Source organism: Salarias fasciatus, chromosome 15 (assembly GCF_902148845.1).
Source record: "Salarias fasciatus chromosome 15, fSalaFa1.1, whole genome shotgun sequence".
In the NCBI taxonomy this organism is placed as follows: Eukaryota; Metazoa; Chordata; class Actinopteri; order Blenniiformes; family Blenniidae; genus Salarias; species Salarias fasciatus.
Genome location: NC_043759.1, coordinates 2626928 through 2652756, shown reverse-complemented (window position 1 = coordinate 2652756; position 25829 = coordinate 2626928). Strand labels below are relative to the sequence as shown.

General features: G+C 43.4%; 1 protein-coding gene across 1 annotated transcript in view; it reads right to left on the bottom strand.

Moving 5' to 3' along the window:
- The window catches only part of LOC115402442 (uncharacterized), a 34516-nt gene that overhangs the window by 8445 nt on the left and 242 nt on the right, over nt 1-25829 (bottom strand). Inside the window, exons 2-4 of the mRNA XM_030111006.1 lie at nt 22842-23171; nt 22482-22751; nt 5762-5845 (exon numbers count right to left, since the gene is read on the bottom strand). Of these exons, the coding sequence (XP_029966866.1) occupies nt 5762-5845; nt 22482-22751; nt 22842-23171 (684 nt within the window). The remainder of the gene's footprint in view (nt 1-5761; nt 5846-22481; nt 22752-22841; nt 23172-25829) is intronic.

Here is a 25829-nt window from a genome sequence, read left to right as displayed (position 1 = left end):
AAGGTGAAACTTTATCTTCACTGCTCTTTGCCTTGTTTATCTGGAATCCTACCTGCTGCAGAGAGGATGTCACCCAAGTGAAACTGAAGATCCTGCCATAAGTCTTTTTATATGAAGTTGTTGGTCCTGATATATGCAGACGACACAATTATGTCCACGACAAAGACCAGTCTAGAAACCGCCATAAATTACATGAGTGAATATTGTAATAAATGGAAGTTAAAGATGAATCATGAAAAGAAAAAAAAAAGAAATTTCAGTTTTCGGCCACAGGAAGGCTAATGAATTTAATTTTGTATGTAATGGAACTCAGCTGGAGATTGTGCCTTGTTTCAATTATTTAGGACCAGGGTTCACAATAGGCGGACCGCGGTCCACATCCAGACCGCGGACCACCTCTTTGTGAGGTGAGACTGGCCGAGAGAGAGAGAGAGAGAGAGAGAGAGAGAGAGAGAGAGAGGAAGAGAGAAAGTGTGACTGTGTGCGTGCTCACGCTTGTATTATGGGCTGTCACTCCCATGACAACGATGTGCTGATTGGCCGATAGCTACACAAACCAGCAGTCACACGGCCTCCTGCTGTTTAACTGCTGCTACGGAACAAAAAATGTACGGAAACGATCGTTCAGTCCTTCTCCTTTCATGAAAAACGGTGCATCACATCATAGAACATCTCACAACTTCTCCTGGCACCGTCTCGCTGTCTGACACTTTTCTCTAGCTTGCAGAGAGACGCTGCGCTTCAGGGACCCCTCTTCTTCTTCTGTGGTGTCGGTGTAAAAGCAGTTTCCCTCTTCTTTCCCAGTGTGTGTATTTAAAAAGAGGAGCTCTTTAATGAACGTGCCATAGAGTCTTTTTTTCTTTTTTTTTTTTGCACCTTAATGAGGTCTTGCCATTTGTTTGCCAAAGAAGAGTATGAGGGTTTGGTTTGGTTCATTTTGCAAAAGGAAAAGGACACTTTGTTTTACTTTTGAGAACATTTGAATTCTCAAGACACTTGATTTACCTTTCATGAAAGTTGTTTTTTATTTAGTTTTATTTTACTGAGTAATGCTAAGTAAGAAAGAATATCAGTATGATTCTGAAAATAAAAGTTTTTGTGCCTTCCATTAGCTCCTGATTATAGCAGTGCAGTACACCCAGCTTCAAACTACATGAAAACATTAAAAAAAAAAAAAAAAAGTAAAAAAATTTTCACTGCCACACACGCACTGTGGACCTATGACTTCCTCAAAACTTAATTTCTGGACCTTTTACCTTTCTAACTGAGAACCCCCGATTTAGGAGTTACATTTAAACATCATGGGTCATTCAAGCCAGCTATTAAAGAGTTTCATGATGCAGCTAACAGAGCAATGTTCGCTGTCCTGGCAAAGGGCAGAAAACATGATGTGTCACTAGAGGTCATTTTAGATCTCTTAGACAAGCTGGTTTCCCCAGTTCTGCTGTATGCCTGTGAACTGTGGGGATTTGAAAATATCGATTTACTTGAAAGACTGCACCTGAGCTTTTTAAAGTATATGCTAAGACTGAAAACAAACACATGTAACAATATGATGTACGGGGAACTGGGCAGGTTCCACGTTGGTATTACTGTTAAAAAAAGGATGATCGGGTACCGGGGACTGTTAAATGAATACTGAAAGATCAACACATCCAGAGGTGGCAAAGTGAAATGAGAGAAATTACTTCTTGTGAGTTTTACGCAGAAATAAAGGAAAATTGTAATTTAGAGAAATATCTACTTTGTGTAAATGCTAGGGACAGGCAGGACATCTGAAACTTTAGAGCAAATAATACAAGGATTCCAAAGTTCATTAGTTGGTATGAAGGACTGGAAAGAAAACTACAAATCTGTAATCTATGTAAAGCTAATTCTGTGGGTGACGAACTGCACGTCGTGCTTAAGAGTAAAAATGGAGGGATAACTGCTTTAAGAGAAAAATATTTTGTTAAACATTATAGAAAAAACCCTCCATGTACAAGATGATTTGTTCATTTCAGTTCACAAACAAGAGAACTATTTGTAAATTGGGTGCCTTTTTGAAAGGGCTTCTTCCTCTTTTGGTTGAAGTGTGAGTCTTTCTGTTTGTCAGTAAGAGGTTTGTGCTCCATAACATGGACATGTTGGAGAGAAAATAAAGAAATAAATAAAGATATGTTCCAGTAATCTGACCACTTACCTGCAGAGTGAAGCACAAAGAGGTGAAATAGAAACATTTCCACAGATCTGAGTTCAGCCGTCGTCTCAATGGAGTTGTTTTCTAACTCTGAGTTTAAAGATGATCTGTCCACTTCTTGCAGTTCACTGGTGTGACTTCCTCATCTTCACCTCAAGCTTGTGATCAGCGTTCACACCTTTAGCAGTGTGAAATACAATAAAGCGGCTGATAAAAAGTGTGACCTTCTGCATGAGAGAAAATCTGAAAGATCACAACTCTGTGAGCAAAGTTTGAAACTGTTCCTTGAAGCCCCAGGGGCTCACCCAGACGCCCCGTTTCAGAAAGCATCCTTTATGTTTCAGAAAAGTTTGGCGTTCAGGCGGCAACACCCTGAACCTTCATGGAACAGACCTTTCATTCCGTGTTCTTCTGGGCGTTGATGTCAGCTGCCAACTGAGAGCTGATATCTTCATCAGGGATATTTAAGAGATGAATGTGTGAGTCGTTGTACATTTTGTGCAACTAAGGCAGCCGAAGTGAAGATGCACCCTAGGCATTATGGGTAGTGTAGTAAATGTTCACTGTTCTCAAAACTTGCAAAATGTTCTGGACACACCGGGGCGCAAGCGCGGCACACCTGGTCTGCGCCGCACTTTCATCTGGTCTGTAAAAATAGAGCCCCAAGACTTTAAGGAGCGAAGACCAATTCAAGACCAAGACGATGAGGGGCCAAGACTCACTCAAGACCAAGATCTTGAAAATGTGGTATCAAGCATGACCAGTCAACCCAAACTAACATACTTATTTACCAACTTAATGCAGCTGAAATAAAATCCACCAGAACAAGCCAACACCACAGCGGAACACGGTGAAGGTGATAGAAGCCTGTGTTCTACAGAGGAGGTCAGAAGTGGTGTCCAGCTGCCACCAATCTCCTGATCAGCTGACAGACTTCACACAGTCCAACAACCAAGACCCTGGTGTCTTGTTTCCATCCGTCACAGCTTTCTGGTTGCCTTTCCAGGACCTCTGCCGTGATGACAGCTGGTCTTGGTCCAGCACCACGGGGAGCGGGTGCCGTGTGCTCGCCCTCAGTGGCCCTGCTCAGTCCAGCTTAGTCCCGGGTCAGGCTCGGTCTCGCGTCCTTCTCAGTGGGACCGTCAGTGCTCTGGGAAGGAGACCTGGTCGCCATGCTGCTGCTGTCTGACTCTGAGACATCGTTCAGTGAAACAATGAAAATGTCACCTGTTTAACGTGTAAACCTAATGACCGTATTGGCCCGAATACAAGACGACTCTGATTATAAGACGACCCCTATTTTTCAAATATCATTTTGTGAAAATAAAAAATATATTGAAGACAATAAGATTACTCATTAAACAACTTTTCATTGTACAATTATTTTGGGAAAACTCACAACAGAGATAACATTTCATGTGATTTAAAGGTGCATTAAGGAGTTTTACAACCTTAAAAATACTTATTTTCCACCATAAATATGTTACACATTTTTAATGATGTGTACAATGTGCCCTGACATATTCATTACAAGTACCTCTAACAGCGCTAAATTGTCACTTGAAAGTTGCAGTGCCGTTCCGGCACCAGAATTTTTTGGGGGAGAATTTGAAAGGAATGACGTAATGCGCGCTCCAGCTGGTTAGGTTTCATTTTGTCCGCCATTACTCCGCCAGATGCTTAGTGAGCAACAACTGAGCAGGATCTTCCAGAAAGTCAGAACAGACTGGCTTCTAGCACTGCCACAGCTCCACACAGACTCCACCAGGTAAAAGAAACTTAAAACTTCCTTGAGCGCTACTAAACGAGCGAGGAAGAAGTCCCCCTCTTCCGTGCACGCGAGCCACAGGCACGAGTTTTTCACTAAGCTGCATTACGCCCAAGGCCTGCAGGGGGCGCTGTTTCGCATAAAACGTGCAAACTCCTTAATGCACCTTTAAGATAAAGAAACATTACTGCAGTATTAAACAAAAAACTATCTTCTCTTTCTCAAAATCTGAGGCCAGCTCGGGCATTTTCTGGCCAGCTGTTCCGCGAGGAACCAGACCCCTGAGAGTATTGGGGTGGGGAGTTTACAGTTCAGTTCTGTGTCTGCTTGCATCCAGCCTGTCAGTTTTCATGGAGTGAGCACGGAACTGGATCGCCGGGAGAGTCGTCAGGCCGGCGGGTTCACCCAATCAAGGTGAAGACATTTGGCCATCAGGCGTTGGTCTTCGGTCCAGTGTCGACTCTGTTTGTCTGTGGCTCAGTTTTGTCCCGTGTCTATACGGTCACATGTTGAGATTACTAATAGATTAGAAGTGGATTTACATGAAATTGCATCAATGTTTTTCCTCCTTATCTATTTTGTAGATGTGTTTTGTAGGTGTTCTCAACGTGTCTGAGATGAATAAAGAAAAAAACACTGTTGCTGTTTCACCAAGCTCCTGTTTAGTGGAGGCAATGTGATGAGATTTATTTATACGTGTCTAACGTCTCTCAAACTGACACATGTAGAAAGAGAAACTGAAGAAAATATAGAGAGAGAAAAGATAAAAATGAGAACAGCTCCATTTAAAGCAACATCCTGAATTTAGAGAAAACAGTGAAAGTGCTGACTCAGCAGCAGTGGACTGGCGTTGTCGCTCAGTGGAGTCGGACAGAAACAGACGGCTCTCCCAGGTTCTCGTACGTCACTGCAGCCTCGTCTTCTTCACACCGAGTCTGCAAACAGCGCTGGGTTAGGTAAACCTCCTGCACACACCGGGTCCAGGTTGTCTCGTCAGGTCAATGGATCAGCTGTTTTTTATTGAACTTCCAGTGTTTACTCTTTTTTCTCTTAAAATGCTGTATTTCAAGATACTGTGAGCATTTTCCACCAAACATAGAAGAGATGTCCACCATGTTTGTCATGGGAGCAGGAAGAGAGACGGCAGACTGACCTGAAGATGTGTCCAGAGGACAGCCTGGGACGATCAAACACACATCTTTCCTGACATGTCTACAATATGTCCTGTGGACCAACGGAGCTGTTACACAGTCTGGAGTGAGACTGGGCTCCAGCTACACTTTAACCATCCAAATGGTTCTGATCTCTCTGAACATCATTGAACAACAAATCCAACATGACAGAGATGTGAAGGAAAGATTCTTTCTCTGCAGACAGAAACATGTAGAACTCAGCTTTATACTCACTGTGTTTCCATGTAGTTGAATCTGTTGTTCTAAAAACGAAGAAAAAGTAATTTGAAGATTGAATCAACAGTAAAAAACTGGAGCAACTTGTTGACCTGATACTCACCTTTAATTCTGGCCCACATGTTAACCGTCACAACACAGAGGACAAGTGCTGCTAATCCCAGAGAGACGGCCAGATTTCTGCTCAGACCTGCAGAGAGAATCAAGACATGGCTTCAACAGTCTGACTGGAAAACGTCTTTCTTTACAACTGGTGAAAACAGAGAAGTGGAGCTGCTGAGCTGCTCCTCCTCGTCTGAAACTCCTCCTGGAGCTCCAACAGGGATCTGGACTGGATCTGAACCTCTGCAGGTCTCAGCCTGGTTTTGCTCTTTAAACATTCTGATCAGAGTCAGGAGTCGTTACCTTGTGGATCTGCTGAAGCTCCACTGGTTCCAGTTGTGGTCGACTTTGTGCAGGTTTCTGGTTTTACTGTTGAATTTGTGCCTCCTGGACAAAAAATATACAAAACAGTTAAATCATATAAACAATTACTGAGATTCAGTCCTCATTTTTAAATCAAGCCTTGTTTTCAACCAACATCCATCAAATAAATATTTGTTTTTTCTTCTGTTGATTTGAGTCTCTGTTTCTGACTGGGCTCACCTGAGGGTCGAGGACTGAAACGAAACTTTTCTCCGGTTCTCCTTTCAGTCACTTCACAGCTCAGGAAGTGTGTTTGTGGGTGAAGATAATGTGACTTTTTAAGAGTCACAGTGGCAGAACAGTCATTCTTTTCTGTCTTTATCTGACTGTTGACTTCATCAATATCTTGATCATTGATCTTCCACTTCACTTCCTGTTCACACTTTTCCTCTGAAGACGTCACGGAGCATTTGAGTGTCTCCTCGTCATCGACTTCCTGTTCAGTCACTACTCAAAGAAAAATACAAATGAGACAAATGAGCCTATTTTCTGTGATCACAATAATACTGAATGTTCAAACATCTTATAAATACTCACTGGTTGCTACAGACAGATCCATGACAGACAGGTGAACTAGAATGTGGTTCTTTGAACTGTCTGATTTGTGTTGTTGACAGTAATAAAGTCCAACATCCTGAACTGTGACTTTCTTCATCATCAGAGAACAATCAGCTGTAACTTTCAGTCTGTCTGGTCCTATTTCATTGCTCTCTTGAATTTTCCCAAGTTTAACCAGCTCTAATATGGCAGAACTTCCAGGTTTAGAATATCTCCACGTTCTCTCATTACAGTCCTGTTGACCCTCCAGCTCATGTTGACAAGTCAGAGTGACGTCCTCTCCTGCTCTCTGAACAACTGCAGCCACTGGTGAGGAAGAAGAAGAAAACTCAACACCAAAAACTATTTGTTCTGTAAAAACAAACGGCAACACTTTGAAGCACCTGGTATAACACATTATAAGTACATTTATAAAGCATTATAATGCCATTATAGCACATGTAGCTATAGTTATAAACACTCATAAATGATCACAATGCCAGGACCTAACCCTAACCCGATGCTGTGTAGTGGGTTATAAAGCATTGTGATCATTTCTGAGTATTTTTAACTACTTATAATGTGTTATACCAGGTGCTTCAAGTAAAGTAGTACCAAACAAACTGTTGGTAACAGTCACAACTGAGATCTCTCTCAACTTTTTGTCTGCATTTTCCCATTCAGTAACTTCATTAGTTTCCAAGGAAAGAGAGAACAACCGCAATAGATTACATCAGGTCCAGTTCTGAAACACTTGGTGTGGTAACAGGTCCAAATGTAGTCTGAGAACAGGTCCAAACTGAATCTGAAACTGGTCAATCCTTCTTACTGTCCTGATTGATGGCATACTTTGTGGAACATTCATTAGCTTTTCATTCATTCCCGTTTTAAAGTAACTCCTCTACTTTTGGAAGAAGTAACTAATAACGGTAATACTTTACTTGAAACATACATGTAAAATGCATTATAAGTAGTTATAAATACTCATAAATAATCAGAATGCTTTATAAGCCAATATACAGCAAAGGTTTAGGTGTTAGACACCAGGTCCTGGCCCTAATTGATGTTATAAAGCATTGTGATCATTTATGAGTGTTTATAACTATAGCTAAACAGTGCTATAATGGCATTATAATGCTTTATAAATGTACTTATAATGTGTTATAAAGGTATGCTTCAAGTAAAGTGTAACCCTCATAACTAGTGGAGGACTGATTCTCAGTTTCTTCTACAAAACTGAGTGTTGAAGTTTTCTGACTGAAACTGAGCAGATTGAACAAAAACATGTTGGTCTCCTGAAATACACGAGAAGTGAAAACTAAAGTGGTGTATGAGAGATATTTTCCAGTAATCCGAGTACTTACCTGCAGACTGAAGCACAAAGAGGCGATATAGAAACATTTCCACAGGTCTGACTTCAGTCGTCGTCTCACTGGAGTTGTTTTTTTTAACTCTGCTTTTAAAGATGATCTGTCCACTTCTTGCAGTTCACTGATGTCACTTCCTCATCTTCACTCCTGTTATTCTCAGCTTCTGATCAGCGTTTACACCTTTAGCAGTGTGAAATACAATAAAGCAGCTGATGAGAAGTGTGACCTTCAGCATGTGAGAAAATCTGAACGATCACAACTCTGTGAGCAAAGTTTGATACTTTTCCTTGAAGCTTTCTGGGTTGGTGGGTCGACTGTGTTGCTCAGCAACATTTACCTTAAAGGAATACTCCACCCAAAAAACGATTTGGCCTCATTTTCTACTCACCCTCATGCTGAGAAACACTCTGGAGCACTTTTTTGATGTTTCAAATGCAGTTGGAGATGTTTGGGGATTTTCGTTGTCAACAAACAGGGACCGACAGAGCCCGACAGAAAAAATGGTCCCTAAAATCCACAAAACGTTCCCATCTTCCTTCATACTGCTCGTCCGCTGTAATCCAAGTGTCCTGAGCGCGTAACGTCCATAATTAATTCTTAACGAGGTCATTTAGTACATTTTAAGAGCCCAAACAGGGCGCTGTCATACAGCTCCATTGCATGTCTGCGCGCACCCTGAACTACGGAAGCCGCGGCAGACCAAGCAACACGCTTGTGCCCTTTCAGCAGGACACCGAATTCAAAGCTTTAAAACAGTAGCCAGTCACTTTTGTGATTGTCCACAGCTCGGTCACTCACAGCAGAATATAAACAGCGGAACTTCTTCTTCTACGCTTGCAATTTAGAAAAGTAGTTGCTGAAAGCGGCAAGCGTCTGGCTTGGTCTGCCGCGGCTTCCGTAGTTCAGGCTGCGCGCAGACATGCAATGGAGCTGTATGAGAGTGCCCTGTTTGGGCTCTTAAAATGTACTAAATGACCTCGTTAAGAATTAATTATGGACGTTACGCGCTCAGGACACTTGGATTACAGCGGACGAGCAGTATGAAGGAAAATGGGAACGTTTTGTGGATTTTATGGACCATTTTTTCTGTCGGGCTCTGTCGGTCCCTGTTTGTTGACAACGAAAATCCCCAAACATCTCCAACTGCATTTGAAACGTCAAAAAAGTGCTCCAGAGTGTTTCTCAGCATGAGGGTGAGTAGAAAATGAGGCCAAATCGTTTTTTGGGTGGAGTATTCCTTTAAATCATTATGACTGGGCGAGCCTCAATCAGGAGTATTTCTCATGACTGAGGCCCCGTTTCTGAAAGCATCTTTTTTGTTTGAGAGAAGTTTGGCGTTCAGGCGGCAACACCCTGAACCTTCATGGAACAGACCTTTCATTCCGTGTTCTTCTGGGCGTTGATGTCAGCTGCCAACTGAGAGCGGATATCTTTGTTGCACTGGGAAAATTTAGGATCTAATTAATTTAGGCTCTATTAAGTTGGACATCAACACCAATATATTATGTCATGTAAATGTGTTTTGAGTCTATACGTTTGTTATGTTACAATGTGTGATTTGGAAAAATGTGGGACTGTTTTAAGAAGCAAGACACAGAAAACTCTGGAAGTGTAATTTTCTGTTGTTTATTTGATTATGGAGCTGGAAGGAAGTGTCCAGTTACACGAACTTGGGTGGAGCCTGGGGAGGAGAAGCAGCCGGAAAAGGATGGGACTGAGATCGGAGCGGGAGAAAGGAGGCAGCGTAGCAGGAGCTGTGGAGAGAGAAAGACAACTCTTAACTTGGAAAAAGTTGGAAAAAAGATTGAAAACGTCCCGTGAATGCAGCAGCACGTTCCGGGAGTGCCTACGGAGGAGAAGGGTTTTTTCCTCCCTTCTCTGCTGCTAACAGGCCTGCAACGTTTTCTTCATCCCCCGGGGGTAAAGTAACAGTGAGTGAGTGTGTGTATGAGGCCCATGTGTTTTTTCTTATTGTTGTGATTTGAATATTAATTTGTTTAAATATCTATTGGTGTGGTTCAGAGTTTCTATTGCATATTTAGATTGCCATTAAAGGTGCATTAAGGAGTTTTCCAACTTTTAAAAAACTTATTTTCCACTATAAATATGTTACACATTTTTAATGATGTGTACAATGTGCCCTGACATATTCATTACCAGTACCTCTAACAGCGCTAAATTGTCACTTGAAAGTTGCAGTGCCGGTCCGGCACCAGAATTTTTTGGGGGAGAATTTGAAAGGAATGACGTAATGCGCGCTCCCGCTTGTTAGGTTTCATTTTGTCCGCCATTACTCCGCCAGATGCTTAGTGAGTGTTGAATATTTATATTGTATTCTTCGTATTATGTTTATCTAGTATTCATTATTTCATGTTATTTAGTATTATTCATATTATGCATGTTTTTGGTAGTGTGTGTACTCATGTGTGGAAAAAACAATGTATTCTTTCAGGTTTGCCTGCCTGTCATTTTTCATTTTTACGGCAGCCTCTTGGCAGCTGGACAGTTTGCTTTTTCTAAAGTTAAGACGACAGGTCAATTGCCTCTCTGTCTCCCTCTTGCGCAAATGAGGCTCATTGGACAAGAAATGTGACACTATGCGAGTTGTTGCACAACACCTGGCATTTGGGAAGGATGGATGGAGACTTGATGGAGACTTGATGGAGGCTGATAGGGCCTCCCAAGGGGTCACGGACATTGACCTTTGTAGGGAGGGGGGAAGAGAGTCAATTGAGAAGCAACGAATGGTTTAGAGCAATTGTGTCTTGACGAAGAGTCAATTGAGAAGCAACAAACTCCCAAAAAATAGCATAAATAGATGGAGCGGAGAGCGATCGGCGCGTCAGTTCTTTTTGGTCTGCCTGACTGCCAGGGGGTTTTTGCAAATAAAATCCTCTTTTTGCATCCTGACTCCGACTCTGCCTGATTGTTCCGAGGAGAACTACGATTGAAGACTTCAAGAACCAAGAAGATTTTGAGATTTTCCCGGAAATATGTTTGTGGGTTTTTTTGCACCGTGACTGGCCTAGGATACTTTTTAAATAAAAATCCACGACATGAGCAACAACTGAGCAGGATCCTCCAGAAGGTAAGAACAGACTGGCTTCTAGCACTGCCACAGCTCCACACAGACTCCACCAGGTAAAAGAAACTTAAATCTTACTTGAGCGCTACAAAACGAGCGAAGGAGTCCCCCTCTTCTGTGCACGCGAGCCACAGGGACGAGTTTTTCACTAAGCTGCATTACGCCCAAGGCCTGCAGGGGGCGCTGTTTCGCTTAAACTTGCAAACTCCTTAATGCACCTTTAACTATTGAGTTGTTGTTCTATCTGCACATTTGGTGCATAGATAGAAGAGTGGCACACTGTTATTTCCTTTATCCTGAGGAAGGAGTTTAAATTCTTGATTCGCACTGGTTGAAGATCAGATATTTTTTCTAATAAATTGTGGCAAACTGTTATTTTTTTCTCTAAACGGTTGTCTGGTGTCAGTTTTATTAAATTTTGTGAGGAGGTACTTTGAGTTTCCCCTGCTGGGTAACTATAAACTTCAATATTGGTAAACCCTTGTGGTAGATTAACTCTCGAACCCAAAACACCCCATCAGCCGAATTGAGTAAAATACCCACGTTAGTTAGTGTATATTGATGGGGTGCTACATATTTATCAGGGAGATTTGAGAGACGGATGTGTGAGTTGCTGTGCAATTGTGTAACTAACGCTGCCATCGTGAAGATGCACCCAAGGCATTATGGGTAGTGTAGTAAATGTTCAGTGTCCTCATCCAGCAGTCTGTGTAAGTTGGTGTACTCATTAATAAAAGGTAAAAATGGCTACCCAAGTCCACATCCTCGTTTCGTAAAGAAGAAAACATAAAAACAGAACCTGAGTGTTGTTGTCTCCAGAACATGTTGGTTTGTTTACATTTCAGCAGAACATCTTATCAGCTTCTGAAGCTTGGTATTCGAGTCACAAGGACCTAATGTGTAGTTGATAGAACTGTTCCTTTACTTCATCCTGCCAGTAGCAGTCATACAAGTGTATCCTCCAACACAGCAGAGGTGCTTATGACTTCACTGCCATTACAATTTATTCATGTTGTGATCTGTCCACACCACTCAATTTTATTATACGGGGTTTAAAGATCAGTTACTCGAGTTTCCTCCTGGAAGAGGTTTTGACCGCCTGCAGCTGCTGCTGCTGCCTTGGTCCATGGTGATGGTGAGGTGAAATTGCTTTGTGCTTCTGCCTGCAGTGAGTTCAAACGCGAGGAGAGACGTTCATTTGATTGGTGAAGACTACAGTCGGCTGTGTTTCACAGCTTCTCTCCTCCCTGTTTGCCAGTTGCGCTGGTGGGAGGGACGGGTACATGGGTGCACTGCGCTCCGCCAGACTGTGCTCTTCACAAACTTGCAAAATGTTATGGACATGCCGGGGCGCAAGCATGGCACACCTGGTCTGCACTGCACTTTCATGCGGTCTGCAAAAGTAGAGCCCCAAGACTTTAAGGAGTGAAGATCAAAACCAGACCAGGGTAGACGTTTGAACAAGTTTATTGAAAACAGGGGTGATCAAAGATGGCTGCTGCCTGGCGGCAGTGTCACAGGTTAGCTTAGTCTTGCGAGATGAGATGAGAAACAGGAGACGAGTTGTCTTCTCTTTAATCTATCAACGTCAAAATGGGAAATGAAAATTGGCTTTTGGATTTCCAGAATCAGAACGAAATTCAAATGGTCAGAAGACGTACAGACTGAAAACACACTGCATGGTTACATTTGTCTTCTGTATAGATAATATTCTATCAAACAATGTTGATGTGTACAGAAGCATATATATTGTCATGGTGCAAAGATGGAAGGACCCACACGCAGGCAGCCGGGCAGAGTTGACACAACTTCCCAGTATTCAGCGTCCGGTTCGATTCCTCACCTCACCGGCCGAGCTCTCCGCTTCACCGGCGCCGGAGTCGAGCAGGCTCCGGTCCCGTTCATGCCCCCGAGGAGGAGTCCGGGTCCTGCTGGGAAGTCTTGTTGTGGCTCGAGGCTTTGTAACTTCACCCCCCTTTTTCACGGGTGTAAAGCCGCCGCCTCGACGGCACGCGCTGCGGCCCGTTCCGCTTCAAAATAAAACAACGCGTCCGTCAAACGGCGTGAAGCCGCGGAAATAAGAGAGGGCAGAAATCACTGTCAGGGCGAAGCAGGATACTCCGATAAAGGCCTCAGTATACTCCCCCGTCGCCGCCACGGCGTTCCTACGCCGGCAACCCTACGCCGCTACTGAACATATCTTGCTTCTGCGTCAAGGGAACGCCCTCCTCTGCCAAGCCGCTAGCAGTCACAACAACAATGCGGCTTCCGTAGCTCCGGCTTTACCTAGACATAGATCTATAGACATAGATTTCTAGACGTACGTATCTAGACACGCGTGCATTTACCGAACATATATCTGCATATATGACATATCTGGTGACACCGGGCTGTGGTGGAGGAGAGGCTGAGCAGACCGTGATGAAATATTGGTGAAACTAATGAGCTTTTGGATGATTAAAGCCGTTTTTGGAGCGGCTATACACGTAGCCCCGTCTGCTAACAGTGCTAACACTGCTAACAGTATAGGGATGTGCGCCGCTCAATTTTGGATCTCAATTTCTCCCGAAGCACTGTTCGGATCAGAAAAGCATTTCGGGTGAGTTCTACTTTATTCTATAAACAACGCGAAAGCGGACCAATCACAGCCCTCGACGTTCACGTCACCACGCGTCGAAACGACGCGAAGTCACAATTTTCGGGAGGCGCACGTCAAGCCCCGACGTAGCCCGACGTAGCCCGTCGTAGGGCTACGACGTCTACGTCGTAGGAACGACGTAGCGGCGACGGGGAAGTATACTGAGGCCTTAACAGTATCTGCTGCATATTTAAGAGTTTAATCGACGGGAAGAAGAAGAACTGAATGGAAATCCAGCTGCGGTGTTTTATTTTGAAGGTAATCGGAAACATCCGGTGTAGCGCAGCGCTCCTCTCACGGCACTGCGGCGGTTCCACCTCCCGCTGCACACTCTCTCCTTCAGCCGCCTCCCGGGTCCCGCGGTCAGCCGCCTCCTCTCTCCATCCGGAGCCGCTGAGGGTGAAATAAATCCTGCTTCGCTCGCTCACATCGTGAGAAACGGACGCTGAAACGGCCGCGAAGGCGGAGAGCCGCTGCTCTCCTCTGTCACCCGCTGCTCGGATCCGCGGCAGCGGCTCGCGCACGCCGCCTCCTCATTGGCGGAGCTAACAAAGAGGGGCGGGACCAACAGCGGCTTTCACCGTACAAGGAGCGGGTGGTGCGCTCTGATTGGTCAGAGCGGGATGCGGGGAGGCGTCAACAAGTGATATATCGGCAACAAATGGGATCCTGTCAGCCGCTCAGTGCAACTGTTGATCTGACCAAAACACATTAAATGATCATTTAAAACGGCTGTTTTTTTTAATAGTATTTGGTCAAATTTTCAAAATAATAACAAATAGCTGTAAATCTTTAGAAATGTATTCATTTTGCACTGAAATGTCCAGCCTTTTCCCTGGAAACATTTCCTTTAACAAGCATGGATTCAAGATTCAGTTCAATTTAAAAAAAAAAAAGAATAACTTCCACATACCCCTAGATATTTGGAAAAAAAAACAAAAACATCCTGCTTTCTGTTGAAGTGTCCTTGAGCAAGACTCTGAACCCCAAACTGCTCCCAGTGGACAGATTTACCACCTGACATGTGACAGCAGCCTCTACTGCTAAGACATTTTTCTTTCTGGGATGAATAAAATTATTCAATCATTTCTGAAAAAGTCCTTTTTCTCCCAGGAAGTGGAGGTTGTAACAGTGATAACAGCATCTTAGAAGAAGAAATAAGTCACAGGCAGTTTTCTTTTGCATGAAACGATGCTGGACTCACTTGTGTGATGTCTCCCCCTGCAGGACGAAATGTTTATTACAGGGAGAAAAAGAAAAAGACAGGCTCGAGCTGGAACTTGGCTTGGTGCAGAGTTTGAATCAAACTGAGCAGATTCCTGTAGAGCAAAGTGATCGTACACTGTGGTAGAGTGGTACATGAAATTACATCAATATTTTTCTTCTCCATCTATTATGTAGATGTGTTTTGTAAGTGTTCTCAACGTGTCTGAAATGAATAAAGAAAAAAAAAGTGATTTCACTAAGCTCCTGTTTATTAGAGGCAGTGTGATGATTTATTTGTTCGTGTCCAACGTCACTCATAAACTGATACAAGTAGAAACAGAAGAAAAACGGAAGATAATTAAGAGAACAGCTTCATTTAAAACAACATCCTGAATTTAGAGAAAACAGTGAAAGTGCTGATTCAGCAGCAGTGGACTGGCGTTGTCGCTCAGTGGAGTCGGACAGAAACAGACGGCTCTCCCAGGTTCTCGTACGTCACTGCAGCCTCGTCTTCTTCACGCCGAGTCTGCAAACAGCGCTGGGTTAGGTAAACCTCCTGCACACACCGGGTCCAGGTTGTCTTGTCAGGTCAATGGATCAGCTGTTTTTTATTAAACCTCTTCTTTGTTGTCTTAAAATGCTGTATTTCAAGATACTGTGAGCATTTTCCACCGAACATAGAAGAGATGTCCACCATGTTTGTCATGGGAGCAGGCAGAGAGACGGCAGTCTGAACTGAAGATGTGTCCAGAGGACAGACTGGGACGATCAAACACACATCTTTCCTGACATGTCTACAATATGTCCTGTGGACCAACGGAGCTGTTACACAGTCTGGAGTGAGACTGGGCTCCAGCTACACTTTAACCATCCAAATGTTTCTGATCTCTCTGAACGTCATTGAACAACAAATCCAACATGACAGAGATGTGAAGGAAAGATTCTTTCTCTGCAGACAGAAACATGTAGAACTCAGCTTTATACTCACTGTGGTTCCATCTCTTCGAATTTGTTTTTCTAAAAATGAAGAAAAAGTCAACTGAAGATTGAATCAAAAATAAATAACTGGAGCAACTTGTTGACCTGAGACTCACCTTTAATTCTGGCCCACATGTTAACCGTCACAACACAAATGACAAGTGCTGCTAATCCCAGAGAGACGGCCAGATTTCTGCTCAGACCTGCAGAGAGAATCAAGACAAGGCTTCAACAGTCTGACTGGAAAACGTCTTTCTTTACAACTGGTGAAAACAGAGAAGAAGTGGAGCTGCTGAGCTGCTCCTCCTCGTCTGAAACTCCTCCTGGAGCTCCAACAGGGATCTGGACTGGATCTGAACCTCTGCAGGTCTCAGCCTGGTTTTGCTCTTTAAACATTCTGATCAGAGTCAGGAGTCGTTACCTTGTGGATCTGCTGAAGCTCCACTGGTTCCAGTTGTGGTCGACTTTGACAAGGTTTCTGGTTTTACTGTTGAATTTGTGCCTCCTGGACAAAAAATATACAAAACAGTTAAATCATATAAACAATTACTGAGATTCAGTCCTCATTTTTAAATCAAGCCTTGTTTTCAACCAACATCCATCAAATAAATATTTGTTTTTTCTTCTGTTGATTTGAGTCTCTGTTTCTGACTGGGCTCACCTGAGGGTCGAGGACTGAAACAAAACTTTTCTCCGGTTCTCCTTTCAGTCACTTCACAGCTCAGGAAGTGTGTTTGTGGGTGAAGATAATGTGACTTTTTAAGAGTCACAGTGGCAGAACATTCATTCTTTTCTGTCTTTATCTGATTGTTGACTTCATCAATATCTTGATCTTTGATCTTCCACTTCACTTCCTGTTCACACTTTTCCTCTGAAGACGTCACGGAGCATTTGAGTGTCTCCTCGTCATCGACTTCCTGTTCAGTCACTACTCAAAGAAAAATACAAATGAGACAAATGAGCCTTTTTTCTGTGATCACAATAATACTGAATGTTCAAACATCTTATAAATACTCACTGGTTGCTACAGACAGATCCATGACAGACAGGTGAACTAGAATGTGGTTCTTTGAACTGTCTGATTTGTGTTGTTGACAGTAATAAAGACCAACATCCTGAACTGTGACTTTCTTCATCATCAGAGAACAATCAGCTGTAACTCTCAGTCTGTCTGGTCCTATTTCATTGCTCTCTTGAATTTTCCCAAGTTTAACCAGCTCTAATATGGCAGAACTTCCAGGTTTAGAATATCTCCACGTTCTCTCATTACAGTCCTGTTGACCCTCCAGCTCATGTTGACAGGTCAGAGTGACGTCCTCTCCTGCTCTCTGAACAACTGCAGCCACTGGTGAGGAAGAAGAAGAAAACTCAACACCAAAAACTATTTGTTCTGTAAAAACAAACGGTCACACTTTACTTGATGCACCCGGTATAACACATTGCGGTCTAACACATTACTGTTCCTTTACTTCATCCTGCCAGTAGCAGTCATACAAGTGTATCCTCCAACACAGCAGAGGTGCTTATGACTTCACTGCCATTACAATTTATTCATGTTGTGATCTGTCCACACCACTCAATTTTATTATGCGGGGTTTAAAGATCAGTTACTCGAGTTTCCTCCTGGAAGAAGTTTTGACCGCCTGCAGCTGCTGCTGCTGCCTTGGTCCATGGTGATGGTGAGGTGAAATTGCTTTGTGCTTCTGCCTGCAATGAGTTCAAACGCGAGGAGAGACGTTCATTTGATTGGTGAAGACTACAGTCGGCTGTGTTTCACAGCTTCTCTCCTCCCTGTTTGCCAGTTGCGCTGGTGGGAGGGACGGGTACATGGGTGCACTGCGCTCTGCCAGACTGTGCTCTTCACAAACTTGCAAAATGTTATGGACATGCCGGGGCGCAAGCATGGCACACCTGGTCTGCACTGCACTTTCATGTGGTCTGCAAAAATAGAGCCCCAAGACTTTAAGGAGTGAAGATCAAAACCAGACCAGTTTATTAAACAACAAGTTTATTGAAAACAGGGGTGATCAAAGATGGCTGCTGCCTGGCGGCAGTGTCACAGGTTAGCTTAGTCTTGCGAGATGAGACGAGAAACAGGAGACGAGTTGTCTTCTCTTTAATCTATCAACGTCAAAATGGGAAATGAAAATTGGCTTTTGGATTTCCAGAATCAGAACGAAATTCAAATGGTCAGAAGACGTACAGACTGAAAACACACTGCATGGTTACATTTGTCTTCTGTATAGATAATATTCTATCAAACAATGTTGATGTGTACAGAAGCATATATATTGTCATGGTGCAAAGATGGAAGGACCCACACGCAGGCAGCCGGGCAGAGTTGACACAACTTCCCAGTATTCAGCGTCCGGTTCGATTCCTCACCTCACCGGCCGAGCTCTCCGCTTCACCGGCGCCGGAGTCGAGCAGGCTCCGGTCCCGTTCATGCCCCCGAGGAGGAGTCCGGGTCCTGCTGGGAAGTCTTGTTGTGGCTCGAGGCTTTGTAACTTCACCCCCCTTTTTCACGGGTGTAAAGCCGCCGCCTCGACGGCACGCGCTGCGGCCCGTTCCGCTTCAAAATAAAACAACGCGTCCGTCAAACGGCGTGAAGCCGCGGAAATAAGAGAGGGCAGAAATCACTGTCAGGGCGAAGCAGGATACTCCGATAAAGGCCTCAGTATACTCCCCCGTCGCCGCCACGGCGTTCCTACGCCGGCAACCCTACGCCGCTACTGAACATATCTTGCTTCTGCGTCAAGGGAACGCCCTCCTCTGCCAAGCCGCTAGCAGTCACAACAACAATGCGGCTTCCGTAGCTCCGGCTTTACCTAGACATAGATCTATAGACATAGATTTCTAGACGTACGTATCTAGACACGCGTGCATTTACCGAACATATATCTGCATATATGACATATCTGGTGACACCGGGCTGTGGTGGAGGAGAGGCTGAGCAGACCGTGATGAAATATTGGTGAAACTAATGAGCTTTTGGATGATTAAAGCCGTTTTTGGAGCGGCTATACACGTAGCCCCGTCTGCTAACAGTGCTAACACTGCTAACAGTATAGGGATGTGCGCCGCTCAATTTTGGATCTCAATTTCTCCCGAAGCACTGTTCGGATCAGAAAAGCATTTCGGGTGAGTTCTACTTTATTCTATAAACAACGCGAAAGCGGACCAATCACAGCCCTCGACGTTCACGTCACCACGCGTCGAAACGACGCGAAGTCACAATTTTCGGGAGGCGCACGTCAAGCCCCGACGTAGCCCGACGTAGCCCGTCGTAGGGCTACGACGTCTACGTCGTAGGAACGACGTAGCGGCGACGGGGAAGTATACTGAGGCCTTAACAGTATCTGCTGCATATTTAAGAGTTTAATCGACGGGAAGAAGAAGAACTGAATGGAAATCCAGCTGCGGTGTTTTATTTTGAAGGTAATCGGAAACATCCGGTGTAGCGCAGCGCTCCTCTCACGGCACTGCGGCGGTTCCACCTCCCGCTGCACACTCTCTCCTTCAGCCGCCTCCCGGGTCCCGCGGTCAGCCGCCTCCTCTCTCCATCCGGAGCCGCTGAGGGTGAAATAAATCCTGCTTCGCTCGCTCACATCGTGAGAAACGGACGCTGAAACGGCCACGAAGGCGGAGAGCCGCTGCTCTCCTCTGTCACCCGCTGCTCGGATCCGCGGCAGCGGCTCGCGCACGCCGCCTCCTCATTGGCGGAGCTAACAAAGAGGGGCGGGACCAACAGCGGCTTTCACTGTACAAGGAGCGGGTGGTGCGCTCTGATTGGTCAGAGCGGGATGCGGGGAGGCGTCAACAAGTGATATATCGGCAACAAATGGGATCCTGTCAGCCGCTCAGTGCAACTGTTGATCTGACCAAAACACATTAAATGATCATTTAAAATGGCTGATTTTTTAAAAATAGTATTTTTGGTAATTTTTTCAAAATAAAAAATAGTTGAAAAATTAATTGCTTTTTGCACTAAAATGTCAAGGGTGCTTGGAGCCAATGAAGATGCAACATTTTGCAAATTGCAATTTGCAAATGCATCCAAGGTGAAACATTTCGAAATCATGCCGTCTCCATCATAGAGTGTCATGACTCCCAGTCCAGCCTTTTCACTGGAAACATTTCCACATAACCCTGCATATTTGGAAAAAAAATCCTACTTTCTGTTGAAGAGTCCTTGAGCAAGACTCTGAACCCCAAACTGCTCCCAGTGGACGGATTTACCACCTGACATGTGACAGCAGCCTCTACTGCTAAGAGAGTTTTCCTTCTGGGATGAATAAAATTATTCAATCATTTCTGAAAAAGTCCTTTTTTTCCCAGGAAGTCGAGGTTATAACAGTGATAACAGCATCTTAGAAGAAGAAATAAGTCACAGGCAGTTTTCTTTTGCATGAAACGATGCTGGACTCACTGGTGTGATGTCTCCCCCTGCAGGACGAAATGTTTATTACAGGGAGAAAAAGAAAAAAACAGTCAGGCTCGAGCTGGAACTTGGCTTGGCGCAGAGTTTGAATCAAACTGAGCAGATTCCTGTAGAGCAAAGTGATCGTACACTGTGGTAGAGTGGTACATGAAATTACATCAATATTTTTCTTCTCCATCTATTATGTAGATGTGTTTTGTAAGTGTTCTCAACGTGTCTGAAATGAATAAAGAAAAAAAGTTGCGATTTCACTAAGCTCCTGTTTATTAGAGGCAGTGTGATGAGATTTATTTGTTCGTGTCCAACGTCACTCATAAACAGATACAAGCAGAAACAGAAGAAAAACTGAAGATAATTAAGAGAACAGCTCCATTTAAAACAACATCCTGAATTTAGAGAAAACAGTGAAAGTGCTGACTCAGCAGCAGTGGACTGGTGTTGTCGCTCAGTGGAGTCGGACAGAAACAGACGGCTCTCCCAGGTTCTCGTACGTCACTGCAGCCTCGTCTTCTTCACGCCGAGTCTGCAAACAGCGCTGGGTTAGGTAAACCTCCTGCACACACCGGGTCCAGGTTGTCTCGTCAGGTCAATGGATCAGCTGTTTTTTTTATTAAACCTCTTCTTTGTTGTCTTAAAATGCTGTATTTCAAGATACTGTGAGCATTTTCCACCGAAAACAGAACAGATGTCCACCATGTTTGTCATGGGAGCAGGCAGAGAGACGGCAGTCTGACCTGAAGATGTGTCCAGAGGACAGACTGGGACGATCAAACACATCTTTCCTGACATGTCTACAATATGTCCTGTGGACCAACGGAGCTGTTACACAGTCTGGAGTGAGACTGGGCTCCAGCTACACTTTAACCATCCAAATGTTTCTGATCTCTCTGAACGTCACTGAACAACAAATCCAACATGACAGAGATGTGAAGGAAAGATTCTTTCTCTGTAGACAGAAACATGTAGAGCTCAGCTTTATACTCACTGTGGTTCCATCTCGTTGAATCTGTTGTTCTGAAAACAAAGAAAAAGTCAATTGAAGATTGAATCAACAGTAAAAAACTGGAGCAACTTGTTGACCTGAGACTCACCTTTAATTCTGGCCCACATGTTAACCGTCACAACACAAATGACAAGTGCTGCTAATCCCAGAGAGACGGCCAGATTTCTGCTCAGACCTGCAGAGAGAATCAAGACATGGCTTCAACAGTCTGACTGGAAAACGTCTTTCTTTACAACTGGTGAAAACAGAGAAGAAGTGGAGCTGCTGAGCTGCTCCTCCTCGTCTGAAACTCCTCCTGGAGCTCCAACAGGGATCTGGACTGGATCTGAACCTCTGCAGGTCTCAGCCTGGTTTTGCTCTTTAAACATTCTGATCAGAGTCAGGAGTCGTTACCTTGTGGATCTGCTGAAGCTCCACTGGTTCCAGTTGTGGTCGACTTTGAGAAGGTTTCTGGTTTTACTGTTGATTCTGTGTCTACTGGATAACAAATACACAAAACAGTTAAATTCATTCATTTTCTACCGCTTCTCCCTTTCGGGGTGGCGGGGGACTGGAGCCAATCCCAGCTGCTGTGGGGTCCACCCTGGACAGGTCGCCAGCCTGTTGCAGGGCTGACATATAGAGACAAACAACCATTCACTCACACATTCACACCTAGGGGCAATTTAGGGTGACCAATTAACCTGACATGCATGTTTTTGGAACGTGGGAGGAAGCCGGAGTACCCAGAGGGAACCCACGCACACACGGGGAGAACATGCAAACTCCACACAGAAAGGCCCCGAGCCCCGGCCGGTATTTCAACCCAGGACCTTCTTGCTGTGAGGCAAGAGCGCTAACCACTGCCCACCGTGCATAACAATTAAATCATATAAACAATTACTGAGATTCAGTCCTCATTTTTAAATCAAGCCTTGTTTTCAACCAACATCCATCTAATAAATGTTTGCTTTTTCGTCTGTTGATTTGAGTCATTGCAAACACCCACGGATACAGAAACGCACACTCACTTATGAACAGTCTCCCATAACCCCCCCATGGACTGAATCACCCAACTATCTCCTCGCACTTTAAGAGCTTGTGCCTCATGTAGCATGATCACCACTCTGTTACACTGTTATTTATTACTCTTGCATCTTGTGGATGCGCTTATGCAAATTATACTTGCCCTTGTATTTTTTTCTGTTGTTACCTAATGTCTGTGTTGTTTTCTGTTCTGTGTTGGTTTCTGTCCCTGATGTTTTTCCTAAGTTTTCATGTCCTTGACTTTTTAATCGAGGTGAATTGTAGCTTTATATGAGCTCCCATGTAATTTCATTGTACCCCCCCCCCCCCCCCCCCCGTGCAATGACAATAAAGTCTATTCTATTCTATTCTATTCTCTGTTTCTGACTGGGCTCACCTGAGGGTCGAGGACTGAAACGAAGCTTTTCTCCTGTTCTGCTGTCAGTCACTTCACAGCTCAGGAAGTGTGATTGTAGGTGAAGATAATGTGACTTTTTAAGAGTCACAGTGGCAGAACATCTATTATATCCTGTCTTTATGTCTCTGTTTTCTTCATCAATATCTTGATCTTTGATCTTCCACTTCACTTCCAGTTCACAGCTTCTCATGAAAGACGTCACGAAGCATTTCAGTGTCTCCTCGTCATCGACTTCCTGTTCAGTCACGACTGAAAGAAAAACAACACAAATGAGGCAAATTAGCTCAATTTCTGTGATCACAGCGATAGTGAAGGTTCTAACAGCTGATAAATACTCACTGGTTGCTACAGACAGATGCTTGTCAGACCAGTTAACTAGAATGTAATTCTCTGAACCGTCTGATTTGTATTGCTGACAGTTATAAAGACCAACATCCTGAACTGTGACTTTCTTTATCTTCAGAGAACAATCAGCTGTAAATTTCAGTCTGTCTGATTCTATTTCATGGTTCTCTTTCATCTTCCCAAGTTCAACCAGCGCTACTACGAGAGTGTTTCCAGATTTAGAATATCTCCACGTTGTTCCATTACAGTCCCGCTGACCCTCCAGCACATGTTCACAGGTCAGAGTGACGTCCTCTCCTGCTCTCTGGACAACTGCAGCCACTGCTGAGGAAAAAGAAGAAAACTCAGCAGAAAAACTCAATTTGTTCTGTAAAAAGAAACTGTAGGTAACTTATACTCATGTAACAATCACTACTGAGACTCTCACAACTTTTTATCTGCATTTTATAGTTCAGTAACGTCATTATTTCCCAAAGAAACAGAGAGTAACTGTAACAGATTACATCAGGTCCTGTTGTGAAACAGTTTTCGTTTATTTCTTAAAGTAAACTCAGTCTAAACTTGTGTTGTAACAGGTCCAAATGTAGTCTGAGAACAGGTCCAAACTTTATTTAAAACTGTTCCATGCCTCTTACTCTTCTAATTGAAGAAATGCTTTATCAACCGATCAGTAACTTTTCATTCATTCCAGTTTGTAAAGTAACTCCACTACTTTTGGAAGAAGTAACTAATAACTAGTGGAGGACTGATTCTCAGTTACTTCTACAAAACTGAGGGTTTTTTGAGTTTTCTGACTGAAACTGAGCAGATTGAATCAAAACATGTTGGTCTCCTGAAAAACATCAGCAGTGAAAACTGAAGTGGTGTTTGAGATGTGAGCAGGTAAAGCATGAATGCAAAGAATATCAGAGAACAATGTGAAAAGCTAAAAGAGACTACTTAAGAAAATTTATCAGACCTATCAAGTCTCAAATAAAAAAAACCCTAAACTTCTTTTGGAGGAAACAGAATGAATCTAAAAAACTGAACACTGTCCTCTTTCTATTGAAGCGTTCACAGAGCACTTCAAAGATTCAGACGAGGATTTACAGTCACAGCATGACTTCAACAAAAACCTTATAGAAGATACATCTTAGGATAGAATCCTGAACAGTCGCTTAATGAGGCCGAAATATGTAAAGCAATAACAAAGTTAAAAACTGGAGAGGCAGCAGGAATAAAGTGATGAATAAGTATATTAAGAATACAGCTGAGATATTTATGCCCATTTACATTGTCTTGTTTAACAAGATCCTAGACTCTGGGATCGTCTCTGAGGACTGGCTGCTGGGCCTCATTGTTCCCATGAAGAAGAACAAAGGAGATGAGAGGGACACTAGCAGTTACAGGGGGATCAGCTGCTCAGCTGTCTTGGTAAATTATTTACAAATGTCGTAAAAGAGAGGCTCTGTAAGTTCTGTGACGAAAAGTCTATCTGTTTGAAAACCAAGCAGGCTTTAGAAAAAAAACTCAACTGTGGATCACATATTTCTTCTCAAACAGCTGATTGACCTGCACTGTTTTAAAAAGAAAAGACTATTTGTTGCTTTCATTGACTATAGTCAGGCCTTTGACAGTGTTTGGCGTGAGGCTTTGTGGCAGAAACTCTCCCTAGCCACTATCAGGGGTAAATTCTTGGAGGTGGTTAAAAACATGTATAAAATATCAAGTCCTGTGTTTATATTAATGGAACTAAATCTGAATTTTTTGTGAGTCTGAAGGGAGTAAGACAAGGTGAAACTTTATCTCCACTGCTCTTTGCCTTGTTTATCTGGAATCCTACCTGCTGCAGAGAGGATGTCAACCAATTGAAACTGAAGATCGTGCCATAAGTCTTTTTATATGAAGTTGTTGGTCCTGATATATGCAGACGACACAACTGTTCTGTCCATGACAAAGACCGGTCTACAAACCGCCATAAACTACATGAGTGAATATTGTAATAAATGGAAGTTAAAGATGAATCATGAAAAAACTAAAATTTCAGTATTCGGCCACAGGAAGGGTAATGCTAATGAATGTAATTTTATGTGTAATGGAACTCAGCTAGAGGTTGTGTCTTGTTTCAAATATACTGCTCACAAAAATCAAAGGAACACTTATTTTATTGGGCCTGGCTCACTGTGGACCTATGACTTCCTCAAAACTTATTTTCTGGATTTTTCACATTTCTAATTGAGAACCCCAGATTTAGGAGTTACATTTAAACATCATGGGTCATTCAAGCCAGCTATTAAAGAGTTGCATGATGCAGCTAACAGAGCAATGTTCGCTGTCCTGGCAAAGGGCAGAAAACATGATGTGTCACTAGAGGTCATTTTAGATCTCTTAGACAAACTGGTTTCCCCAGTTCTGCTGTATGCCTGTGAACTGTGGGGATTTGAAAATATCGATTTACTTGAAAGACTGCACCTGAGCTTTTTAAAGTAAGACTAAAAACAAACACCTGCAACAATATGATGTACGGGGAACTGGGCAGGTTCCACGTTGGTATTACTGTTAAAAAAAAAGGATGATCGGGTACCGGGGACTGTTAAATGAATACTGAAAGATCAACACATCCAGAGGTGGCAAAGAGAAATGAGAGAAATTACTTCTTGTGACTTTTACGCAGAGATAAAGGAAAATTATAATTGAGAGAAATATCTACTTTGTGTAAATGCTAGGTACAGGCAGGACATCTGAAACTTTAGGACAAATAATACAAGGATTCCAAAGTTCATTAGTTGGTATGAAAGACTGGAAAGAAAACTACAAATCTGTAATCTATGTAAAGCTAATTCTGTGGGTGACGAACTGCACGTCAGTAAAAATGGAGGAATAACTGCTTTAAGAGAAAAATATTTTGTTACACATTATAGAAAAAACCCTCCATGTACAAGATGATTTGTTAATTTCAGTTCACAAACAAGAGAACTATTTGTAAATTGGGTGCCTTTTTGA